Source organism: Chenopodium quinoa, unplaced genomic scaffold (genome assembly GCF_001683475.1).
Source record: "Chenopodium quinoa cultivar QQ74 unplaced genomic scaffold, ASM168347v1, whole genome shotgun sequence".
NCBI lineage: Eukaryota > Viridiplantae > Streptophyta > Magnoliopsida > Caryophyllales > Amaranthaceae > Chenopodium > Chenopodium quinoa.
In genome coordinates this window covers 6,570,623-6,597,467 of record NW_018744301.1, presented here as the reverse complement: position 1 = coordinate 6,597,467, position 26,845 = coordinate 6,570,623, and the positions used below count along the sequence as shown (strand labels likewise).

General features: G+C 35.5%; 1 protein-coding gene across 4 annotated transcripts; it reads left to right on the top strand.

The window, feature by feature from the left end:
* Window positions 1-395: 395 nt before the first annotated feature.
* Window positions 396-17,347, top strand: LOC110695549. Of its 4 annotated transcripts, XM_021872768.1 has the most exons (14): window positions 396-480; window positions 565-705; window positions 2,395-2,584; window positions 2,697-2,771; window positions 3,073-3,179; window positions 4,260-4,320; window positions 4,470-4,529; window positions 4,617-4,691; window positions 4,863-5,003; window positions 8,896-8,950; window positions 11,056-11,178; window positions 14,721-14,801; window positions 15,825-16,048; window positions 16,860-17,347. In XM_021872768.1, exons 2-14 carry the CDS (start codon window positions 674-676, stop codon window positions 16,881-16,883), a joined length of 1,248 nt encoding a protein of 415 aa, XP_021728460.1. In that variant the 5' UTR covers window positions 396-480; window positions 565-673; the 3' UTR covers window positions 16,884-17,347. The 4 variants fall into 4 exon arrangements, with proteins under 4 accessions (XP_021728460.1, XP_021728461.1, XP_021728459.1 ...); XM_021872769.1 differs by lacking the exon at window positions 396-480 and having other exon boundaries at window positions 488-705; window positions 11,059-11,178; XM_021872767.1 differs by lacking the exon at window positions 396-480 and having other exon boundaries at window positions 488-705.
* Window positions 17,348-26,845: the final 9,498 nt, after the last annotated feature.

Sequence of the window (26,845 nt, the reverse complement as noted above, 5' to 3'; positions counted from 1 at the left end):
AAATTGATTCTATCGACACTTATTTAAACTCTATATAACTTTAATTAAAAAATAAAACTCTTCATGTATATAACCTTCAAATTTAATTCCATAACTTTAATCCTCTATAATAATGTTTAATTTTCATCAAAACTCTTCATATGCCTAATCTCCAAATTTAGATTTGACATGCTTATTTTAAATATATATTAATGAAAGATCATATAGATTATTACTCCGTATATATTTCACTCACTTATTAATAACCCGTATTGTTTAACAATAATCCTTTTTATTAATTTTGATTAAATTTAATTATAAATTTACGATGTATCGGGGCATTGGTTCAGATTAATAACAAGTTATAAGTTATTTTTCAGACGTTAATCAGAGATTTGTAAAATACGGAGTACATAATTTGTTAAACTTTATCGACATACGAAGTTAGTATGGTGTACAGCATTGATTTTCCGAGAAAGAAGTTACTGCAAGCAGAGAAACGTAGGCTGATAAACAGTTAGAATTCCTCTCTCGCTCTTTATTTCTTATGCTCCATTCTTTATAATTTGGTGTCTACTTCTACAGACTCATCATACCTTCTGGGGTTTGTCGTTTACTTCGCGGTTCTCTCAATCGGAAATTCCAATGCTCATTTGAACATTTTAGTTTCAATCTTTTCATCCAACACTCAATTATGTTCTCTCATGGAGGTAAAACTCCTTCAAGGTATCATCTCATCGCCCCTAATTTCTCATTTTTTTTTCTTCATTAATTTACTATTATCTGCGATCAATTTGTTAACCTTGTTTATGAAATTCGTATTTTCACAAGTTTTGTGATGTTATTGTTTGATTAGTTGATTGCTGGGGATGAATTTGTCGTATTTTTGTATTTATAAAGAATTTGCTGACATTGAAGTTGTTCCTCATATTGCCGAATTTATTTTTTGTGCTATATAGTTGTTGACAGCATGACATGATAATTGGGCGACTGTAAGAAAGAAAAGTTGCACATGAATTTGTGCTTTTTGATTAGAGACCCGGTTAATTGATCGAACGGGTAGTGGGTTGTTTCATAAAAGGGTGGAGGTTTAAAGGGTCCAAATGGCGTTGATAAATGAGCAAGGAAAAATGAAAATGGAGACAGAAATGAAAGAACAATTGAATAAAAAACTATATTTGTGCTTTTCTTTATCAAAAATATTTATTGATTGGGTTATTATTTGGCTAATTCTGTCCAATAATAGTCATATTCGATAAAAATTCCTATAAAATTGACCGTGACATATAATCAAAGGGTGGACCCGTCCACACTTGCTTCATTGCAACAATGAGTCATCTTATTTAGAGCTTTACTGTGGTATGGAATATTGTTCAGTTAATGGTGCAGGTTTAAGGATTTCTATGTTATGCTTGAGTAAGAAACTAGGGTGCAAGCAATGTAAGTGTTACTAAAGAAAGGGCTCAAAAGAATTTTGAGTGATGTGGGGGTGGGGGTTGTAGAGGTTCTTTATATTGGTTATCACGTCTATCATGAGTTACCGGATGGGATGATGATATTTTCAACAAACTTGTAAATGTTGAAAATAGTAAAAAATTCTTTTGGAACTAAAATGAACACATACGATTAGACAAGCATGCATTTTTGTTGTGAGGAGGTGGCAAACGTCCTCGGTATCAAAGATATTAGGACTCCTGTCTCTTTTCCTGTATTACATGATACAACATCTATATCCGCATCCTCTTTCGGATCATCCTCTCCTCTTGTTGCATCATCCTTTATAAAAGCTGCTGACGAGCAAGTGACATCCTCTCTTGCACCCGCATCATCCTATGTCAAAGCAAGAACTGGAGAGCAAGCTCCACCTTTCACATCCTCTCCTCTTGCAATATTAGCCTATCACCTCTATCATGAGGCTTCCTAAATAGCCTGTCATGTCTATCATGAGTTTTTAGATGGCATGATAATAATTCCCTGGGCGTTCACTGATCAGTTTATCTTGTTTCCACCTCTAAACAATGATATATGCATTTAAACATATCTATACATATTTATTGAAAATTAGAGATGAACCCGATCTCATCCTTTTGGGATTTGGGTTCAGAACTTCACACTAATATTGTTGTTGAGACTCTTGGTTTATTGGCTGATGAAATGGAAATTTCATAGAGTTGACTTTCCTGTAAATTTTTTTTTTCCAGTTGATACATGGCGATGTATTATTTTGTTCGATTTTTTGCTCAAAATTTTGCTAAATTGCATTTAGTAAATTCCTGTTGACAAATTAGTCTTTGAGCCAACTGTTGTCTATATGGCATTGTGAAGATGCTGACTAGCTATATTATATGCTGCGTTGGGTAGTTTTTTTGCCTGCTTCTTATAAATTTTTTCCCTGGTGGACTGTTTGCTTCGAAGGTATGAATTGCTGAGTATGGTAAAGAAGCACTCTAATTTGTTGGGGAAGACTATAGTTGATGAGCAGGATGCATCAGATGTTGAATTGGATCAAGCTTTTTGGCACGATATTCTGAATTTTTATTTCGTTCAAGGAAAGCAATCAAGAGGACGCCAAGATGATGATCTCATTTTTTTTGTTAGGAAAATGGTGCTTAAATATTTGTTTGTCCTTCTACTGCATGGGTATATTTACCAATCAGTCATTTTGAGTAAGATATATATTCTTACACTACTCTTGTATTGTTTTATTGTCATTGCAGAACATCCATGCGCATAATTCTAGTGATGACTTAAATGCCAATTCTCCTTACTTTGTACGCAGGTGGGCATCTAAGGTAAAAGCCAGTCTGATTTAGCATTGATACTAGTATGAGTTTCATAATGGATTTCAATGTTCGTAGATATATCATGAGAAGAAGATGCCATGAAAGTTTTGAAATTGAAGTAATCACTTTTCATGGTTATAACCAGAACATTTGTTTTAGCCTTTGGAGCTAGCTGTTGTTCTTTTGCAAAAGTAAATGATGAAAAATAAAATGAAGGATAGAATATGGGATGTATTAGTTTTCTGTTGTGCTATTCTTTATTTGTTCTGTAATTTATATGTGTTAAATACAGTTTATCTTATTTATACAGTTGGATAGTATGGTTGGTGACAGTTTGATGGAGGTGGATTGGAGGCGATCATTTTATTTGAACCTAATTGCTCACACTTCATTCACAGTAACAGTTGCTATATGCAGGTAGCTTTGCTATCTTTTCCACAATGATTCCTGCTCTTTTGCACTATCATGTATCTCTTTCAAATTTGCTAGTTTTGCTTGGTCCCTCCCCCTCCCTCTCTTCCGTCTTCCTCTACACTAAATAATTTTGAAGTAGAAAAAGAGCCTTTACACATGTTTACATATGCAAAACCCTTGTTCTTGTTTAAGTTTTTACAATGGTGAATTATGATTTGTGTTTGATGTATGTATCTTTACTCAATAGCATGTTGGTTGACCTTTTAAAGCTTTTGCCCTTTTCGTCGAAAAAGATCTGATGTTGCTAGAATATGCTCCTCATAACAATATTCTCCACATTTGATTTAGTAGGTGGTTTTAATACAAGTTAGTCTTGTCATCAAGAATAAGTATGGTAGAAAATTGTAAATTGTTGATTAATATTAATGGTAATTTTTCAATATGTGTATCCAGATGCCTATATGGATTCCTTTGTTTCATGTCACAGTCCTAAGGTCCATATATTCACTTTAAAGATCTTCAATATTGACTACTCTTTTTATTTAGGGTGACTCTATTTGGATCCAAAGAATTTTTCAGACTTATTGTGATTATAATAACCTCTATATGGAATGCTGACATGGAAAAGAATAAGAGTAGTTTGAAACTTTGAAAAATATCTACCAACGTCACGAAAAATACCTAATAAATCCTTTGTGGATTCGCCTATATAAGCTACTGTTAAAGATGCAATCTATGGGTCTGCATACCGATTGTAAATAGTAAAAGATACATGGCAGTTATGAAAGTTCGAAGCCACTAAAGGTATCAAAGAACAAGAATGATAACTACTTATTCATTCCTTAATATATTTCCAAAATGTGGAAAACTAAGTGGTAGAGGTTTTGTGAAATCTTTTACACTAGGTTGTTTAAAGGTTTCTTTGCCTCCAAATTATTCATAGCTCTGTAATTTTTCATTTGAAACTTGTGGGAAGGATGCATGATGCTTACAGAACTCCTTGAGCTGTAAGGATGAAACATTGTATTTTAAGCTCATTTGATCATTCCCTTGATTATTTAATCTGAGACTTATCTATATTAGCAATCAGGTCCTTCAACATCATCGAGTGGGGCAAGATACAAAATTGAGTCCTATATACAAGGTGTGTACTTTTTCATTATGATGGTGGATGATTTTCTAGATAATTATTTTATAAAAACCTTTAACAATCTGGTTATAATCCCGAGCTCAAGAAAACTGGTCCATGTTGCTATGAAATTTGCAGTGTTTTTTAATAATATATTTTTTCAGGTTGTAAAGACTGTTTATGCATCACCAAGCCGGGTCAATTTTCATTTGGATTCGAGGAAGGTGAGTCTAATCCAGTATTAGATCTAGTTTTCAGTATTTCCTGCTGTGTTTCACTATATTATTTGAATTAGTCTATCTTATGTCCAGGAAGCAGAAACATTCCCGGCATATCCTGATATATGCTTTGCCATCGACGACTTTGATTCCACATTTGACACAGTGGTAATTTATCATATGATCTGAAGCTGTTATTATTTTTGTAATGTCAAAGAGCTATAACTATTGAGTGTGTCAACTGTCAATACAATTTCAGTCATCATTGTGACTGCTGATCTACTAACCTATTTTGTTTTAATATTTTTTATTATTTTTTTTAATTTTATTTTACTGCAGGTTTTGTCAGATGCAGATCATTGCTACTGTGTGGTCCTTAATGCACATGCTGGGGCAGCATTTCCTAGTGAAATGCCTGAGAATGAAGTTTCTGACAAGTCACCGAAAACAGAAGATTCTGGAACTAATAATAAAACAAAGGTTTGGTACATTTCATTCTGAGAATACAAAGTGATTGGGTGCCAAAAATAGAATATTGGAAAATTGTTTATGGGAAGTTGGGAACCTTATGGTTAGTAAATTTCTTAATAATAAGCTTAGCGTTTTTAATATGTATCTCATAAATGACCATGGTAAAAGCAAGCTAATGACATAGAAAAGAAGAAATGAATCACTGCTAGATTTGTAACCTTGCTATTTGTTTTTTCTCAAAACACTTTTTTAATAGGGCGGCTAACGTGCGATGCGCATGCCATATCTAGCCATGTTAAGGTTGCTCTTTCGGTTTGGCCTTGGCCTTGTTTGGCAAATGGCTGTTGGTTGGTTCACTTGGCTTGTTTGACTAGCTGGAATGTTTGGCTGTTTATAATGGCTTTTGAAATTGGCTGTTTAAGCTGGCTGTTTATAAAAGTGTTTGGTAAATTAATTGTTGGTTGTTGGCTGTTTATTAGAAAATTTGTGGGCCAACAAGCCAAAAGCCAACAAAAAAGCTACTCAAAGCAGCTTTTTCATTTTGGCTTAAAAGCCAGCTTTTTTGCTGACTAAAAAGTCAATTACCAAGCACATTTTTTCGCTATTTGACCACCTAAAAAAGCCAAAAGCCAAAAGCTAACCAAAAAGCCATTAAAAAGCCAATTACCAAACATGGCCCTTATGTCACAATATTTTTTGTTGGCATCATTAATGAGGGAAATATGCAAAGAAATACTTTTAGGAGTATAAATTTCCGTACACTATTCTTAAAAGTTGAAAAAATAAGATTCAATTAACATTCATGAGGCAAATAAGTAAATAGACATTTTAGTCAGGGCTGTAGATAAGGGTGTGCAAGGTGTACAACCTTACACAGGGCCCCAAAAATAAAAGCCTAACAATTGCAGGACCGTAGCAATGAATTTGGGGGCCCTGTTACAAACTGAAAAAGGGGGCCGTCGTAATGTGAAAATTATGCCTTTTTTTTTTTTTTTTCAATTTATCTATTATACATACTTACCCCAAATACATACTTACAAATTGTCAAATTGCATCAAGAATATAATGTAGCAGTCTTGAAGATCGATTAGTAGTATTGATGAAACCAAACTCAATAGTAGTATTGTTTTAACCCATATTTGGATATTCCCAATATATTAATATATGTAACTGAATGATTTTTTTTTTTTTTTTTTTTTTTTTTTTTGATTCAAATGATCAAATTGATGATTTATATAGGGGGTAGGGGTGAAAGTAATTCGGATTAAAACCGAACCAAATCGAAAGCCAAACCAAATAAGTAATTCGGTTTGGATTTTTTTTTATAATTCGGTTTGGATCGGATTGAAAAAATTATGAATTTCGGTTTTTGGTTTGGATTCGGTTTTGAGAAGCTCGAAACCGAAAAAACCGATCCAAACCGAAATATGCTACATAATGTAAACAAGGCCTAAACCTTAAGCCCATAGCTAAGTCTTCCCTTATAGATTAGAAGCCCTAAATTTCTAAATACCCTTTCTCTTTCATCCGCCTTCTTTCTCCTTCTGCCTTCTTTCAACTTTATATGCCCCCTTTTGCTTTCTCATCTCATCCTTACTCCTGTTTTCTCATCTGTGTTCTTTCTTGTGTCATGTCATCCTCTCTCATGGTTAAATATTCAATCATTTGACCTTCAATCTCTTGTTCTCCTCTGCTTTTCTACAATGTAATTTGATCTATGAATTTGGTTTTTGCACCATAAATGATGTAAATGCAAGCTAGAGGTGAATGAGAATAAGGAATGTCACAAATAGCTCCTGAAATTTCTTGGTTTCATTTATTTTCTTTTACTGTATATTCATATAATTTTAATTAATGTAATTTTTTTTTAATTCTATTATTTTGGGTAACTTGAAAATTGATCTAAAAACTGAAATAGATCTTATTATTTTGTCATTACAATTATAAATTTTGTTTTGAAATATCGCAGATCTAAAAAAAACAAATAAAGATTGCGGTGTATGGATTGGATTCGGTTTAAGTATTTGACATTTAAATCAGTTTAGATTGGAACGAAATTCAATTTGGTGTGGATTTAGATTGAAAAAACTAAAACCAAATTATTTCGGTTCGGTTTTGGTTGGGACATAATCCAAATCAAATACCGAACTTTCACCCCAAATAGGGGGAAGATGGGAAAGATTCAACCGTTGCCCAGAAATTTCTTTGGATAGAAAATTGAATTATAATTCTCGTTGCTATGATAGATTGATGTAAACATGGGGAAAACGATTTGAATTCCCATAAATAATTAAAGTTTCATGGAAAAGAGGGGAAATTAATTAAATTGATTGATAAAAATTTGGAAAAGAATGAAAATTTAGAGTCAAATTTAGAGAAGAACAAGAAAAAATTAGAGGATTAAAGAGCGAAAAATGAATGAAGACTTTTAAGAGATGAATTGGGACAAGGAAGTGTGAGAAACAAAGTTCAAAGTTGAATGAAGAGCAATAAAAAGACGAGAGAGAAAGTATGAAAGCCATTAAACCCAAAAATACCAGCTAACATTTTGTTGATTGAACCGATTAAAAAAATTAGGCCATTACACTTGTTAGGCTTTTATTTTCACGGACCTATGCGAGGGTACACCTTGCACACCCCTATCTACGGCCCTGAACAATTGTAATTGCCTAATTTTTTAAATCAGTTCAATCAATAAATTGTTAGCCGGTATTTTTGGATTTAATGACTTTAATACTTTCTCTCTCGTCCTTTTATCGCTCTTCATTCAACTTTGAACTTTGTTTCTCACGCTTCCTTATCCCAATTCATCCCTTAAAATTCTATATTCATCTTTCTCTCTGTAATGTTCTAATTTTTCTTGTTCTCTAAATTTGAATCTACATTTTTATTCTTTTCCAAATTTTTATCGATCAATTCAATTAATTTCCTCTCTTTTATATAAAAATTCAATTTTTTATGGGGATCTAAATGGTTTTCCCCATGTTTACATCAATCTATCATAGCAACGAGAATTAGAATTCAATTTTCAATATCCTAAATAAAATTAGTGGATTGAAGAGAGAAAGATGAATTTAGACTTTTAAGGGATGAATTGGGACAAGGAAGCGTGAGAAACAAAGTTCAAAGTTGAATGAAGAACAATAAAAGGACAAGAGAGAAAGTGTTAAAGTCATTAAACCCAAAAATACCGGCTAACAATTTATTGATTGAACTGATCAAAAAAATTGGGCCATTACAGTTGTTAGGCTTTTATTTTCGGGCCCTATGCAAGGGTACACCTTGCACACTTTGTTAGCCGGTATTTTTGGGTTTAATGACTTTATACTTTCTCTCTCGTCCTTTTATTGCTCTTCATTCAACTTTGAACTTTGTTTCTCACGCTTCCTTGTCCCAATTCATCTCTTAAAATTCTAGATTCATCTTTCTCTCTTTATTTCTCTAACAATTTATTGATTGAACTGATTAAAAAAATTGGGCCATTACATGCTGACGGTCCCCATGGCCCCATATTGATGCATGATGCCCAATTTTAGCATAAATTTTGAGCTATATGAATCATCCGTGAGCATGTAGCCTACGTTACATACTTACATACTTTGAAGTGTGATACTGTTATTGCCAACATGCTTTTATTTTTGGCTGGGTCATATCAGGAAATCTAATATTGGCTGTATATGAGATGGAAGTTCCAGGGCTTGGGTATATCTCTATGCTTCATTGCAATGCTATTATTTGACTTAAAAGTTGGAACTTGGCAATCCTTGAGGAAATGTGACCATGTTTGTTTCTGGTTATTATAGCAGTTATCGAACTCGGTATTTCATTTGAAAAGATTTGAAAGGTCCACTGTACTCTTCCGTACAAGCTTTCTGACTGAATGACACAATTATGGCTACAGGTTACTATTTTTTCTGGATTTGTGAGCTATCAAATGGTTCGTGATGCATATGATGGTAATTCTTTACAAATCAACAATCCAGTACCTATGTTTTCTATTGCAAATAGTGACAATTTTGGGATGTTAATGTTGTTGGTGTTTCATCGTGAATATAATTAGAAGACTTTGTCATTGGATAAGCTTCAAGCATTTATAACCACAAACCAAACGTGTATGGTTTTCTTTTTTTTTTTTTTTTTTTTTTTTTTTTGGAAGTGTATGTCTGTGTTTTTTAATTTATATTATTATTATTTTTAATTATTGAAGAGTTTTCTACAGTATGATTCGGATGACAAACCCTTCAGTTTGAAGATATGTTGTCACATCACAAGGAGTTTTCAGAAATTTTAGTGAAATTATGAACTAAGTGAGGATCTGTCGTGTGGAAATATAATTAAGTAATGGAGCATAGAATCATTTGGGTATGTTCGTTTAAGGTTGGCAGGACATAAGACACTTGGTTAACATTGAAAGATGCAATGAAAGTTGGGGTGCTATATCAGGCAATACTCATAGAGGAGGACATAACATTTGATTTAAAAAGAAGCATTAGTGGAACTGATTCAGGATTTTATACTATTCATTAAAAAATACTCATAGAGGAGGATATATTAAATTTGATTTAAAAAGAAGCAAAATAGGAAAGTGGTTTGAAGTTAATCATTTAGGAAATTTATGCATTAGTGGAGATTGAAAGGGATTGTTCTGGAGAGATCTTCATATTATCCAATCCAGCCAGAGTTTGTGTCATATCATCAGTTTGGCACCCAAACTTGTTGCGGAACGCTTTTTAATTATAGATGTAGAGTTGAGGAAGCTGTTCTTGAATCACAACACCTTTTGAATAATTCCGCTTGTGCAATTGATAGCATTATTTTGATTAATGAACAAGAATGTGTTAGACGACTCCAAATTATTTTGGAACTAAGGCTTTGCTGTTGTTGAACGAGAATGTGCTAAGAATGCCAAAATTCTTGAACATGGATTTTTTATAAGCTTATCTGGAAATACTTGAAGTTCAGGCTCTGTTTTCTCAGCTGATATTGGCCGAAATAAACTAACTTGAACTTTACTTGTTTTTGCTGATCCCTTGCTTAATTTGGCTGGCTTATTCGCTAGAACTCATTTTACTAAGTTAGAGCAGATAGAGCCAAAGTTTTGGAAAACATGGTTCACCAGTATGTGCAGTGAAAGGTTATTGTAATAATATTATTTTGAATCTGCGGGGACACCAGCACCCCAAAAAAGCTAAAAGTAATAGACCCTTTGTCCTGTTTATTAGATGGTATATCCGTACTAGTTTTGTGAAAAGCTTTAATTTCAACTCTCTCTCTCTCTCTTTTATTTTTATTTTTTTTTTATTTTTTTGTTTTCTTTGTTTTATAATTTTATTGAACTTAATAGTGCAGTCTGTAGATTCCTAAAATGAGCAATAGTACGTATATGTTATAATGTATAAGTGGGGGTGCCCTTTTCTGATCCTGGTCGTCTGTGTCCTCAAGCAACAATGTCTCAAAAAAGGAATTCTTTTTGACAGAACTCCTTAGTACTGTTAATTATCATGAATACTTCCATGCAGTCTTTTCATACATGATCTTCAACCTTGTATTGGCATTGAGGCTGTATTAATATGCTATTTATGTCACTGTACTTTCTTGGTCAATACCTAAGCAAACTGCACTAAACCTCACATATTTGTGCTTCTAGTCCATAAATGATGAGATCACTTGGATGCATTTGTGATACTAATACATGTCATTAAGCACTCTTAAGTCTAATCATATTGGTCTACTTTGGGACATTGTTGTTTGAGTCAGCCCTTGATTTTGAAAATTGAGTTGCTGATTAGTCTTGATATTTGATTATTGTGGGATCGTGGATGAGAATTCAATGTAACTTCTATGAAGCTGAAAGATTATACTGGCTCGCATTTGTGTGTGTTGCAATTTTGAGAGTTCATGAGCTTTGACTTGCAAAAAGCAGTCCACCTTTTGTCATTGCTATATGCTCGTTATAGATTTTGGAAATCTCTGTTGACATCAGACTAAAGAATATGTGGTTTTTTTTTTTTTTCCCTCTTAGCTTTGCCTTCTCATTGCTCTTCATTTTACACTTCTTCAGCAGGAAGAAATCGTTTTGGGAGTCTGCTTTCTTTCAGTCATTCTTCAGGTAAATTAGACAGAATTTACATGAAAGGTCCAGGCGGACGTGGAGAAGTTGAAGTTGCTGTTTCTGGTGTAGAAGGTACTAGAATGTTTAACTGCTTCAATGGACTAGGTGACATATGTCTTATTTTTGATTTGTAGCTCAATTTTTATATGTGCTTGCATCAGCATCACTGCCTTGTGGTATGCCTTTTTTTTTTTCTTTTTTGTTATATATATATATATATATATATATACACATATATATATATATATAGACATATATGTATATATATATACATATATGTATATATATATACATATATGTATATATATATACATATATGTATATATATATATATATACATATATAGTATATATATATACTATATATGTATATATTATAATTCGTTGGACTTAATTGGCAATAGAGAGTAGAGATGCAAAATTTCCTTGAAATTTTTTAAAATGTTAATGTATAATTGTATATAGGTCCTAATACATGTCTTAGAGATTGTATTTAGCTTCTCATTCCTTTATTTTTATAAGTTACCTTTTTCCTATTTCTTGTTATGCTTGTCTCCATTTGTTTATGAATAATTAAGAAATTATTTGTGTAAATCAGTGTTACAAGGTTCGCGGTACGTAGCCACGAATCGCGAACTGAGTCGCGTGTATCGGAACACGGAACAAACGCGACTTGGGTTGCTGGGGTTCGCGATCTGGATCGCTGAAGGAGGCGACTTTGGTAGCAGCTAAGCGGTTATTCTTCTTGTACAACGTTCAATGGTTTCTTCCCGATATTTCCAATGCATTTTCTCTCTCTTCTGATTTTATTTCTTAGGAGTAGTTTTTTCTCTCTCCTCTCTCCTCTCCTGTTTTACACAGTAGTACATAGGGTGGCGGCTACGGTTCTGTTCCAAATGGGCTTAAGTCTTTGGGCTTTTTATTATACAAATATATATTATGTACTCTATTTTCTTAAGCAATTCACTAACCCACATAAATTCAAGCAAGGACTGATACAACTACGTTTTATATTATTTTCCAAATCAAAATCTTATTAATAAAAATCACCCATGTATTTTATTAATTTATTTTGTACCCAATCGTACCGGATTCATCATGGGTAGCGTACCGCGTATCCGTTTCCGTACCACGTTTCGTATCGAACCACGTACCTTGTAACATTGGTGTAAATTGGGGATGATAAGGGGAAACCTTTAATGGCAGATAATCTGAGTGGGAATAAAGCTTGGGTGTAGCAAAGGAAACCTCTTTCTTTAAAATTTGGTGAAAATGTTATTGTATATTTACTCCCTTCGTGTTTTTTTATTTATTTTTTTTAATTTTTATTTATTTTTTTAATTTGCATCACTTTCCTTTTATAGATGTTTTTTTTTTAAATGCATCACTTCTATATTTAGTAATTTTATACTTTTTATTTTTATTTTTATTTTATTTTTATCATTTCTTTTTCTTACTTTAAACCTCACTAAATAATTTTATCATTTCTCTTATCCATGGTCCCCATTTAAATAACAAATATATATCATTTCTCACGTATTTTCTCTTTCATAGTCCCCATCTTACTTTAACTATAATAATTTATTCACCCACTCTTAATATTATATTACTTTCCTGAAACTTTGTGCATTCCCAAGTATTGCAAATATAAAAAAAACAGAGGGAGTATTTTTTATTGGTATCAGGCCTGTCTGGCCCTTACCCTTACCATGTGCTGCCTGGCAGGGCCCAAAATTTAGGAGGCCCTTGTTTACTTCTTCCTTTAGCGTCAAACGTGTAAACAACTGTCATAATCTTCAATAATTTGGAAAATCACCATTATTCCTTCATCTCTCGTTCCCAAAAATCTCTCTTGCTCAACATTAATTGTTTCCCATTTTTCCACGGATAAACATCCTATATTCCATGTATTTAAATTTGTCCAATTTTGGGTACAATTCATCAATTACTCTCTCTAATTTTCAATCTCTTAATTGATCGACACTTTGGGAATTATTCTGATTTTCTTACTAACAAAAAAAAAAAAAAAAAAGAGAAAAGGTGTTGTTGCTTTGTTAGAATTATTAAATTTGACAGTAGCTCTTCGAGATTAATTCAATAATTTGGTATAAGATAACAAAGACGAATTTCGTGTGTGTCTTAAAGATTGCATGTTTAGCTTCTCACTCTTTATGGATTTGTTTATGGATACTAGTTAAAAAGGCATATATCTCCCTTAATTTAGTATTCGTCTTATATAGGTTTGATTGGGAAGTCTAGGGTTACGTGAACCAATAGTGATTATTCTGTATAGTCATCCACAAAAATCTTCCTCCATTGCTTATGATTAAGGCTTTGATTGACTCCATCTTTCCCTGTGTTTGAAAAAGCACGCCTAAGGCGCAGGGCGATAGGGGGTAAGCGCTTATTTTGGCTTGGGGAGGCGTTTTTAACTAGGCTCACCAGAGGTGCACTAGAGGCGCACCTGAAGCAAATTTCTGATTTTTATTTTAACAGTTTATATATTGCGCCTCACTTCAAAGAGGCGCACTGAGGCACGCCTTAGGCGCTGCATAACCCTTATCGCTTCAGCGCGCCTTGAGCTTTTTTATTCATTGATCTTTCCACATTCTTTATGTTGGTTCAGGGGTGATTAGGGAGTATAACTTTCATTCTTTCTATAGTATTATAGTATACAACTGTACATGTTATACCATCTAATCTAGGGATAACTTTATAGCTGGACAGGCTGATTGGGAAGGCTAAAGTTCCACTTTTGGTGAGAGCTTTTGTGTGGACTTTTAGCATTGGGTAGAAACGGCACTAACGATACTTTCCAAAGGAGAAGAACAGGTCCTTAGGGATGGCTAATTTGTCAAATATTTGCATGCTGTGTCATAGTACCAATGCAATAGATTGGTGAGTCTTGCTCCCCATGTGTTCCTTCACTGTGAGATGGTGAGTAATATTTATATGGTGTATGCAAACTGGGGTCATTAGGTTATCCATCGAGTTGTTTTTGGTCTTCTGCAAGTTTGCATTTGGGCCATGGAAGGGCAAAATAGATGTGGTGCAATGCTTGTATGCTGACTTCACGGTGGCTGTGGATAGAATGGAATGCACACATCCTCTCATGAACTAGTTTAACTGGGCTAAGGCAGTGGGGTTGAGAGAGAGGGAGGGAGGGAGGGAGAGAGAGAGAGGGGGTTTACAGTAAATTGGGATCTTTAAAAGGAACTGGTCTAATTTAATCTGATTTGCTGCTATGAGACAATGCATCAAATCAATTGGGGAAGTCCTAATGTATATCTGTGTGAGATTTTGCACTTGCACAGATACCAATTGACTTCCTTTTGGTTTATTGTTTGTTTGGTACCAACTGACCTTTTTTTTTCTGTACAAAATTGTGGTTCTTTGGTACCGTGTTATCAAAAAAACTTTGCGTGAAATTACCATTTTACCCTGTCGAGTCTATCTTAGATATGAGCTGCGACTTACTCCAAATAAATTACTACCTCCGTGTTATATTGTAAGCAACTTTGGAGGGCTGCATGGGACTCGTAGGAAGAATTTATTTGTTTATTTATATATTTATTTATCTTTGAACTTATATACTCGTATTTCTTTTTGGATCAGTAAATATGGTACTAACTTCCCCAAAAACAGAATACAAGTGTACAACTTTAAGCTTTTTGGGGATTGGGAAAAACTTTCTAGGTATGACTCCCCTGCTTCCTAAAGCTAAACTTAAAAGCCTTATCGAGACACTGTTCACATTTATAATTGATTGAACCATTCATTATCCATTCTTCTAACTTGCTTATTAGAGCTTTTATTTTACATTTTGTATTATCTCTAATCTACTGTTCAATTTTCCTTTTAGTATTAAGCTATTAAGTTTATAATTCTGTAGAAACCATATTCTGTAGACTAGCTGCAAACCATATTCTGTAGACTAGCTGGAAACCAAATTCTGCAGACTAGCCGCTACTGTTTTCAAAGTAATGTTTTTTTTTAAAAAAATTTGATCCTCATCTGTTAGATCTACTGAAAAAGATGACAAAGATCCTATTTGCTATAGTCCACACACACTTCTATCCAAACCATCTCTGCAGTTATACACTAAGAAGAGTAAGAACTATACTGAGAACTCAAAAAGTGTTTATGATTCAGCCCCTGCCCCCCACATGCCAAGCAGCTAGAACCGTTACTAATTCCTATCTTCTGCCATGCTATAAACTAATGTTTTAGGGACTTGTAACTTGTTCTAGATGCTGCTAAGCCCATGGTTCAACCACCTCGTCCCCACAGAGAAATTAATACATAGATTATCCACTCTTAAGATGCCACTGATGTTGCTGAAATCCTTGATGGAACTCATTCTGACTTTGTATATCTTCTAGCTAGCCCCTCGATGTGGGTTGTAACTCTACCAGTCACGCTCCTTCACATACACTTAATGAACCAATATCACACAAAGATTATCCTCTTTGGAAGCTGTCTTTTTTTTTTTTGTTAATACCGAGTGGCTGGATATATAGAGAAAAAATATAATGAGAGAGATAATCAGTGTTACATTAAATTACGGAGTACAAACATTATGTAGAATATAGATTGTAGCTGAACTGGTTAAGTTATCATTCTGAATACAGTAAATTGTATTTCAGATGCATTCTCAAAATTTTGTGCAATTTATTATTGTGCTTGGTGATCGATGAAAAAATTATCTTGTTTAACCAGACCAAAGCCAGCATTCATCAAGGCCTTCTTCACCTGTTGAATCAAAAAGTGGATTTGGTTTTGCTACAATTGTCCGGAGAGCTGCATCTGCTGCTTCTGTTGCTGCTAAACAGGCTTATGCAGCTGCGTCAAATAATTCAGATGATGAGATGTTGCCTCTTAACTGCTCTTTAATGTCTGTATCATTGCCTTGGGAACACATTGCACATGATCTCTTGTTTAAGGTAACAGTTTATGAAATTTATTACTATTGTGCACTTTAGTGCTGCAAGGTTTTTTTTTTTTTTTTTTTTTTTTTTAACTTCAAAATAGACCTGGCAATTGGGTCTTTCAGGTCGGGTCAGGTTTGGGTTGGGTTACTTTCGGGTCGGGTCATTTCGGGTCGGCTAAAATTCAGGTCGGGTATGGGTCAGGTCGATTCGGGTTTCTGGTCGGGAATTGGGTCCAATTCGGATTGGGGCAATTTCGGGTCAAGTATGTTTGGGTCATATTCGGGTCAGGTCAAAATCTGGTTGGGTCATGTTCGGGTTGTTTCATTTGTGAATCAAGCTCAAATCAATAATTTTATACGCTATATATATTTTGTTATTGTTATATCAAACACGACCAATTCAGTTTATGAGCCTATCTACGATTAAAGATGAACAATTTGAGTTAGTTTTGGTACAAGACATTTTAAGTTCAATTATATGGGAATTTTAATTCAGGACATTTCGGGTATCGGGTTTGTTCGGGTCAATTTCGGGTATCAAGTCTGTTTGGGTCAAACAATTCAGGTCAATTTCGGGTCGGGTCAACTGCAGGTCGGGTCAGTTCGGGTGTCTGGTCAACTCCATTTTCGGGTCGGGTAGGGTCAACTTCGGATTTTGGGTTAATGTTTTTGGGTCATGGGTCGGGTCATCGGGTTTGGGTCAGGATTGACAGGTCAGTTCAAAGTGAATGTATTCTAGCTTTGCTGGTCTTTTTACATTAGATATCTTATCAGTATGCTGCCTTTTCTTATACGTTTCCTTGTTCTATTTTCGTCAAAATCAGGGTGGTCCACCAGTGAGCATGTGATCTTTTATCCTGCTGAGCAGAGGGTGCACAATGCATAACTATCAAATACACAATTAGCAGACTATTCCAGATGTTGGATCTTCTGTCCATATTTTTAGATTGGAAACTCCCAGAAGCTGGGTTAATCGTGATATTTGTGGTGTTTTTGTGCTGGATGGTTCTAAATCTTCTAATGCGTCCTCGAGTTTGAGCAAACTGCATCCTACAACTATTGTATATATGTGAAGTTTAGTTCTTTTCTTTTCTTTTGCCTTGGTCTTTTCTTAAGAAATGGGATGAAACTTGCATAGGAATGTCAAATAGCTGATGGAGTTGAATCTGCTCCTGTATTTTGAGGTGCCCTTGTATTTTCGAAGGAGGTACAGAGAGGGAAGCAATATTTTTCTCTTTTGATGTGCATTGCTGCTGCTAGAATAATGTGAAAAACAAAAATAATAGCTATGATTTTTTTTTTCCCCACTAAATGGTTGCAGCTTGGTTTTTTTTTTCTCTGTTTTTGTTTTTGTTGTTGTTGGAAGGTGTTGCAACTGTAGTAGATGTAGATGCTTATTGGCTAGTTGTGGTTGCCTCGGACCTTGGCGCTTGATGGCAATGTCATCTCTAATTCTTTCTTACACAGGAGTGTAGCAGGTGCTGCTCTTTAGTAACTAATAACTAACTTTTCCTAAACCAAACATAGCTTACACATTAATGCACTTAAGCACATCATCACACAAGTCAAAGTTACCCTTGATCATGGTTTTCATCTTTATAGCTCTGCACCCACCCAAATGATCTCTATAAGCGATGCCGATTGGAACGGTCCTGACTGGCATTGTTCTACCTCCAGATGCTATGTCCTCTTGGGTGATAATCTCACTTCTTGGCATACAAAAAGAGTTACCTTGTCGAGTTGCCTCTATTCACAGGGCAATTCTGGCTTATTGTGATGATGTATATGCGCTTACTTATCAAACAAGCCAATTCAACACCAACAAACAAAGCAAATCGCCTGTTTTGTTTGTGAAAAAATTGCTACAGGTCATGTTTGGGTCCCACATATTCGTTCTTCTTATCAGTATTTCATCACTAAGGGTACGGTATACCTCGACAACTTCTTGGACTTCAGATTCAGTCTGAGAGTTTTTCCTTCTCCTGTACAAGGGTATGATAGAGTATAAATGTATATGTTAATTTTATCCGCATAAATTTTGTAAAAAATATTTTTTTGTAATTATATAAACCTAGTTTCTATAATATTAGGCTGTACATACGCAACATACCTATATAACTTTCCAAATCAAGGAGAATGACACACTTCTACACTACTCTATCAGGAAGTTATTGCATTTCAATCGATAACATTTGGACAAAGAATGTCAATTATGGTGGTACTTCAATGGATAACATTCGGACAAACAATGTTAATTATGGTACTTCAATTCAAGGACATTGTCAACATGTGATGACAATATAAAATTCAAAGTGGGAATACAATACACCTAAGGAAATGACCTCCATCTAGTGGTCTATAAGCTGGTAGTAACATGGAGTAGCACAAGCTAACTGCCAAGCATAGTAGTAAAGCAGAAAGCAGTGTTCAACAATAAAACCGTTCGAAAATAACTTTTGTCCTTTGGTTTTAGATAATTTATCTGCCTTTAAGTTTTATATACTAGAACTAGTACATTTGTTACCTTTGTTCTTTCTTTTAAACTTTTAACAAGTGTTGGGCCCGTATTAATATACGACCCAGTATACTTAGGGCACCAATCCAAGATCAAAGAATTCAGCAAAATAGACAAAACGACTTGATTGGAATAAACAAGGAAAGCAGGATCAAGAGTATCAATCAAGAAGATACTTGCCAAGAATACACCTACAGAACAGGGAACAGAATAAATCAAGAAGATCCTCTACATTTCGAATATATTCTGAATATCTATGTAACCCTAGGAATCCCTAGGTATAAATAGGAAGAGTTAGACATTATAACATTCATGTACGCTCGCACACAATTCAATATAAGTTGTTACTCTATTTTTGTCAACGGACCTGTGTCCCTGCTGAACAATGAGGCTTGTCCTTATTCAGTATTGCATCTCTAAACTCATCTCTATGATATTATCGAATACTTATTGCTTACTTATTAGTTATTTAATGCTTTATTATCATTCTTAATTGCTTTATATATTATTGGTGGAACGATTGTTATTACCCCTCATAACCTAGCAGATTCTTAGATGTCCTAGCTGAGATTTGCCTAAACAATTTGGCGCCCACCGTGGGGCTGATAATCAATTAACCTACCAATTCACCAAAAACCGAGACAATCGCCATTACTGGACAACCAGTACCCTTTACCATTGTCGAAATCAATGAAGGAATGAACGCATTCTGCAAACCTTATACCAACAGAAAAGCTAAATCGTCCAAACCGAAGCCAAACTCACTAGCTTAACCAAACAAAATGAAGGCCTCCGTAGCCAAATACAATAAGTTGCATCTAAAACCGTTAACACCAGAAAAAGCACCAAAAGTATAGCCATGCAGCTTGATATGTCTGGAACCTTCCACACCCCTAACGAGGAAAAAGGATCTAACAGTAGGGAAATTCCCCTAGAACTAGATTCTCTGGATGCAGGAACTCTCAAGAAGGATAGACAAGAAGGAATTGAGCATGGAAAAATAGAGAAGGTGGTTAAGGAGTACCTCAAGGCATTTGAGGCCAAGATCGCCAAAATCCCTTGAGTGCCAAAGCCCATGGAAGAAGAGGCAGCGGATGGCTATATAGATAATGGGACTGGTAGAAGTGCCAAAAAGGTTCAGCACGCCCAACATGGCTATGTACGACGGAACAACGGACCCTGATGAGCACGTGTCCCTCTACAAGCAAAAGATGATGACAAGCTCAATCCCTAGAGATATCAGAGAGGCTATCATATGCAAAGGCTTTGGAGCCACATTGTCAGGTCCAGCCCTAACTTGGTTCATTAATTTAGATAATGGGACAATTCGATCTTTTGCAGGAATGGTGAATCTATTCAAGATTCAATTTGCTAGTAGCAGAAAAATCGAAAAGCAATCCTCAGATCTGTACCGTGTTGTGCAAAGGCACGGAGAATCCTTGAGAGACTAACTTAACAGGTTCAACAGGGAGATGATTGGGATACACAAATGCGATGCTCCTACAACAATTGAAGCATTCGGAAGAGGGTTGCTAGACCATAGTGAGCTCTACAAAGAGTTGACCAAATATCCCTGTACGACCTTCGAGGATGTACAAGCCAAAGCTATGGCTCAGATCAGGTTTGAAGAAGATGACTATGCAAGAAAGACCCCAGAGCCATATCGCTAGTCAAGAAGGAACAACAATTTTCCCAGGAGAGACCATCGATTCAAATCGTATCAGCGTTCCCGCTTTGATGAAGGATCAATCAATGCTGTTGAGGAAGAATTCTCAGATTGGAGGGAAGATCCTGAACTCCCACCTAAATTGCATGAGTATTGTTTCAATGTTAACCCTGCAGGAGTAATTAGGACCCTGAACAAGATGGGAGACACCGTGCAGTGGCCTAGTGTAGACACCCATTTGTGTCTCCCCAAAACCAAACCCAGTGATGAGTACCTTTTACGTCGAATCATAATCGAATGAAGCAAAAGTGTGGAAAGTCTAGTGTTGCGGATAGTTTTAATTTCTTTTCTCTTCTCTCTGTTTTTGAAAACTTATTTTAAGAAAACAGTCACTCCAGTTTTGTTGGTCCATGATACGGTTCCAATAATAGTGTATTTGGATGGGGCTTGCAAAGACCTTTCCAACGATATATTATAAGCCCAATTCCGATAAATATTGAGAAAGTTATGGCCAATTTACTAAAATGGGCCCGGTTTGAGCCTTATACGCGGCCCAATGATCTAGAGGAGGGCCTAATATGATTTATCATTCCTAATGCAATTAGGAATGGTTTTAGTCTTCTAGATTCTTCTAGAAAGTTCTTTTCATTCCTAATTCAATTAGCATTGATAAATTGACTTTTGTTGACTTTTCAGAGTTTTAATCAAAATCAAATAGCATTTTCGAGGAAATTATATGATTTTATCCTCCAGTACGGAAAACTTATCTGATTTTCGAAAACGCGTTAAAACCAGGCTTGGCGCCTGACTCCAGGCACTGGCGCCTGGAACCAGGCCTGGCGCCTGGCGCTAGCCATTGGCGCCTGGCGCTAGTGTTGGTGCCTGGCGCCAGTTAGCCAGGGTTTGTGCCAGCTTTGTTTTTTGTGCGTCAGACTCTGTTTTGTTTATTTTATCTTTTTGGCTGATTTTCTCTATAAATAACGTATTAAAAACTCCGTTTTCATTCACCAATTCTCACGAATATTCACCTACAATCAGTTTTCATTCATCATCAATTCTCTCTCATTCTATTCTATAATCATATCTTTCTTTTTTTAAACTTTGTTTTTACACACAAAATTCCGCATTCACAAGATCTAGAAACACCTAGCCATATTCGAAGTTGCCTTCGCCCTAGACGTGAAAGGTTTAATTTCTTAGGGTTTGGTCCCAAATCTCTCTTTCAATTATTTAATTTAATTGTTTGTTTATTATTTTCCTTGAAGTTACTAACGTGTGTATTTTGTTATTAGAAAGAGGTACGAGGCATCAAAGTGTGCTTTAATGGTTTTAATTGATATTATGATGTAGAAATCATGTTTATATTGTTATTATGATATTCCTAGTATCATGTTTAGGGGAAAGATTATAATATCAAATATGCATATTATGTTTCCTGCGATGCTTCCTATGTTCTTCCTAATATTTATGATTGTTAGTATCATGTTAGGGTTAAAGATTTGATTTTTATTGCTTAGTGACATGCTAGGGTTTGTTATTAATCTTATTAGTATCATGCCTAGGATCTTGCTATTTTTATTATGCTTTAATATTAACATGAACATGATTATGATTATAGTTGTTATAATTTATGATTATTATTATTTTGATGATGATTATTTTATTATGATTATAATTTTGTTATCGCTATAATAATTATTATTATGATTAATATGGGTGTTATCATGATGATTATTCTTAATTATATTTGTGATGATTATAATTATTATTTTTTATTATTTATTATGTTGCTTGATTATTTATTCTTTATTGCTTGATCACACTTTTTATGCATGTTTAAAGGGAATTGATACTTGTAATCACGCTTAATAAGATAATTAATAATCTTGTTAGGGTTAATATGATTATAATTCAAGTGATCTCCAATAATAGATTTATTTGTGCATTAATTCAACCAACATAGATAAACATGTTTAGGGTTAAACTTATTGATTGCATGTTAATCAAAAAGCGCACATGAATATGATCAGAATAAAGTAGAGGCCTATTATTAGGGCAGTTTCAATCTCTTTTAGGTTGGATTTGTACCTTCATCCCCGACCCTTATTTGGTTCTAGACCTTATGGAGTTAACGATCTCTTGGATCGTTAAGGGGTGTAACCTTCACCTTGTAAACGGTTTACAAGTTCCTAAAAACTTGTTGGCGACTCTTTTGCTCTATTTTCTTCCCTTTTGGACGCCACCGTACTTTAGTGTATGATCACAGTGGGGTTCAAGCTAGTGGGATTAAAGCTTGAAATTATTCCCTACAGTTTTTGGCGACTCCACTGGGGAGGATTTCTATTTTAATTCCTGAATTTGTTTCGGCAATGATTTAGAATGAGTGGTTGAGACTCAAAACGTTCTAAGTATTTCATGTGCGTAATTTTGATTAACATTATTGTCATATGCATAAAAAAGATCTCATTGGAAAGACCATCCGTAATGAGTTAAAAACATAGGATTTTACACGTAGGAAATTTGAGAAATATCTTTCACAACTAGGACCGAAATAACACCGCGCGAAACTGAAAAATTTTATCGAGCACAGAAAGTTGCTGAGGCATGTGGGAAGTAGCGTCAAGGGCCAGAGCATTGGCGCCAGCATTTTAACCGTAGCGCCAGACGCCAATATTGGCGTCAGACGCTACAGTTAAAAGCTGGCGCCAGACTCTGATTGCTGGCGCCAATTTCCCCCAATACCGAGCCAGAAATATGCGTTCTAATTTCGACCGATTTTTCGTATTGTTTGCTCGATCCTACTTCCTGATTGAATTTTTTCTCATTTTACTGAAACCCATATGTGTTCTACATATGGACATAACCCTCTGGGAATTCATGCTCCATCTACCCGATTGAACGCTCTGTGCAACAAAGGGTACATCCGAGATGTTGAATTCACCAAACCATGGAAGCGAGTTTTTTCTAAAGCTCGCGGTGTCCCATCCACTCGCGCCAACCCTTCACGGTTAGGCTTCTGCGCGGTGCATCCGGACAATTAACCATGGACCCTCTATTGACTAAGCCATATCCCGATCTTTAGAGAATTAGAGCCATGGTTAGGTTGCAAACTCATTGCATCATATTGTGCCTACTTGACTAATTGTGCATTATTTGTTGTGCATACTCTATGTGATTTTTCCTAACCGTTTGTTTGACTTGTGTTAAGACTAAATAAACTGATTAATGAATAAAGGACTTTAATTAATTAATTAATTTGAGCTAAAAAAAATAAACTTAAAATCGAGTCATAGTCCCTTTAAGTCAACCCGGATTTTTTTATTCTCGTATACTGCACAAGCGTCAACGTGTTTTGGTCATAGCCGGAGTTCTAGGAAGAACTAAGAGTCGTACAACTTATGGATCTGTAGCCCCGAGTTTTATCTTTAATTTGGCGTTAGTTTCATCCAAATCAGAGTCACAGATAAAAAGTTATGACTAAAATACCACAGTTTATCCAGTTTAATGCATATACATGAAGTCTTAACTTAGTCTTTGCTTGAGTCTAGTCACATAGTCTAGCCGCATGGTCATGACACGAGTCTTAACATGTCACCTACGCTCACTAGTCTTAGCACACACTTTGAGTATATATCGGCATGACCATGTTTTAGGTTCATGCATGAGTCGGTCTTTTCCGTCATTTGAGTTGGGGGTACATTCTATTCCTAATCCTTCATATCCCTCCATCTAAATCTTCTTTCACATTCTATTCCAATCTTTCTTCATTTCCTCCATCCATTGCATGTTGAATAAAGTTTGAGTCAAATAATTAACAATGAATATCCCCAAATTCCTTTTCCACAATACTTGGTCGAGGAGAGAAGGGCGATTAATTAAGGACAACCTCTTTATTCAGGTTTCGCTTTTTGATAAACCAATTCGTCAAAAGAGGAAGGATAAAAAGATAATGGCAAGTCAAGAAGAAGTCAATGAGCTTAGGAACCAACTGGTTACCGTGACTGAGACACTGAAGCTACTCACACTTAAGATCGATGATCCCGTGAAGCAACAACAAATGAACCTCATGCAAGAAAGTTTGAGGAAGCTATCTAGTGACTATAAATTTCAGGGCATGAGTTCACAAGGGGTCTTGCTGGACAAGGAACTTCTTCCGCATAAGTTCAACGCCACTGACATCCCTAAATTCAAGGCAACATATAACCCTTACTTCCATTTAAGAGCTTTCGAAACCATAATGAACATTAAGGGTATCGATAAGAAGATTTTCCCCTCTATGTTCCCACTATCTCTCGAAACCGTTTGTCAACAATGGTTCTTTTCTCTCGAGAAAGAAAAGACCTCTTCTTGGGAGTCGATAACAAACGCTTTCATAGATAGATATAAGTGCAACATCCAAAACGAAACAGACCACAGACAACTTGAGATGTTAAAAAAAAAGAAAACGAAGGGTTCACGTCTTTCTTCAATAAATGGAGGGAAACTTCCGCTAATATGGTCAAGGCTCCCACTGAAAAAGAATCTGTGAGGATGTTTATCAAGAATCTCCAAGGGAAGTACTCAAAGCACTTAAAGTACCAACACAACTTGAATACTTTCAAGGCTGTCTATAATATAGGCATTGACATTGAAGATGACCTTCTGAAAGATAATAGTGCGAGAGGAAAAAAGAACGACCATCCTTCTTCTTCCTCTCCCATTAATGAAGTACATGCCGCGAACGCCTCTAAACCACGAATCCAAAGATCAAAGAGGGTGTTCACTCCACTTGGTATGAGTTATGAAACGGCTTTCGAGGAGCTACATCATAAAGGACTAGTCATGCCCATAGGGCCCATCAAAGATCCGGTTCCAGAAGCCAGGCCACCTAAGTGGGACCCTAATAAGCACTGCAAATATCACCAAGGAAAGGGTCACGACACTGAGGAGTGTTGGAAACTCAAAGAAGCTATTCAAGATCTGGTCGATAACAATGAAACTTCTGAGATTCTAGCCATCGAAGATGACCAAGCATCCTTCGATCCATCACTTCTTATCACACTTGTAGGAGAGCCCATGATCGAGACAGCTTATATGACCTCTCTCGATGAAGTGGCCATAATTGAGGAAGATGAAAGTCTTTTCTTAGATAATACCAGGGAAGACCCGTCAAGTCTAAAAGAGGACGTTCGAAAATTGGAAGATGTCATTGCCATGCTCTTGAATGTGGTAGAAGGACTAGCAAATCGGGTGATGGCCATTGAACAAAATTCTTGCCAAGGGTTTAATGAAGAACTCAATGCTCCTAAGCCACAGGCAAAACGGACCATTGAAGAATATACCCCAATAGGAATGACTTACAATGAAGCTTTTGACTGTCTTCACGATCAAGGTCTTATCCACCCCATTGGTCCTAGTCAAGATCCTCCATCTGAAAAATGTTTTCCCAATGGGGATCCAAATTCCTATTGTCGATACCATAAAGGTCGCGGTCACACTACTGAAAAGTGTCTCGCCCTCAAGGATCGTGTTCAAGATCTCATTGATTCAAATCTCTTTCATGTTCCTCCGCGCGACAAGAAGGTCAAGATTAGTAACAATAGTAATAGTGTTGGTACTTTCGACCTTAGTGAGATCCTAGCCATGGGTAATCGAAAGCAACCGAAAAGGGAATTTACCCCTATTGGAATTAGCTACGATGATGCTTTCGATCGACTCCATGCCAAGGGATTCATTACTCCCATTGGACCTATTCAAGATCCCCTACTTAAGAAAAGGTTGCCTAGTTGGAATCCAAACGAATACTGCAAGTACCACAGAGTAGGGGTCATGCTACTGAGAGCTGTTGGAAGCTAAAGGAGGATATCCAACATTTGATTGATAATAACAAGCTTCCCATGCCTCCAGTTAACAAGAAGAGCGAGTGATGATAAAGGAAACAACACAAGACAAAGAGGCGAACTTCAACGACAAGATTTTGTGACCTCTTTTTTCTATTTCTTTTTTATTTACCCTTTCCCCAATAAGTCTAGCATAGAGACCTTTATTTCCCCTTAGATTAATTTTGTAGATTATTTATTTTCTCTTAATAAAATGAGCATTTATTGTCTTACATATGATCATTTCATTATATTGCATTAAAAAAAAAATCCATGTCGAATTAAGCACAAGGTATACCAATGATTTAAGGCACCCCTTTTATCCATATTATATCTCTTTTCACCTTTCAAATTTACAATCCTTTCTTCATAAACCGCTTTGAGCCTCGTCTAACGATAGACCTTTCTTTTTTCAACCTACATCTACCTAACCTTGGGATGGGATGGCGTGCAACTTATGCAATTCTAAAAAGGCTTGAGTGATATCAAAAGATCAAAATAAAAATAAAAACAAAAAAATATAAAAGTGTACAAAAGGGCAAGTGTTCCAATGTCTTTGGTATGAAAATATCTGTGATAAGAACACGTCTCAGATTGCGTCTCTTATCGAGTGCTCGGTACCGTGCCTGAGAAACATGAATGCCAAGTGAGTGATAAACCGCATGATCGGGATTGCCCACACTTATAAAAATAAAATAATAGCTAAAGCAAAAGATAAAAGTGAGCTAAAAAAGAGTAGAAACTCAAGCATGAAAATATAAAGATTCAAAA

Bases quoted from the DNA above. Each gene is read 5' to 3' on its own strand.
- LOC110695549 (XM_021872768.1), top strand. From the start codon at position 674: ATGTTCTCTCATGGAGGTAAAACTCCTTCAAG. The intron at 4,530-4,616 runs GTGAGTCTAATC...TCTTATGTCCAG, and splicing joins TTCATTTGGATTCGAGGAAG to GAAGCAGAAACATTCCCGGC. The intron at 4,692-4,862 runs GTAATTTATCAT...ATTTTACTGCAG, and splicing joins ATTCCACATTTGACACAGTG to GTTTTGTCAGATGCAGATCA.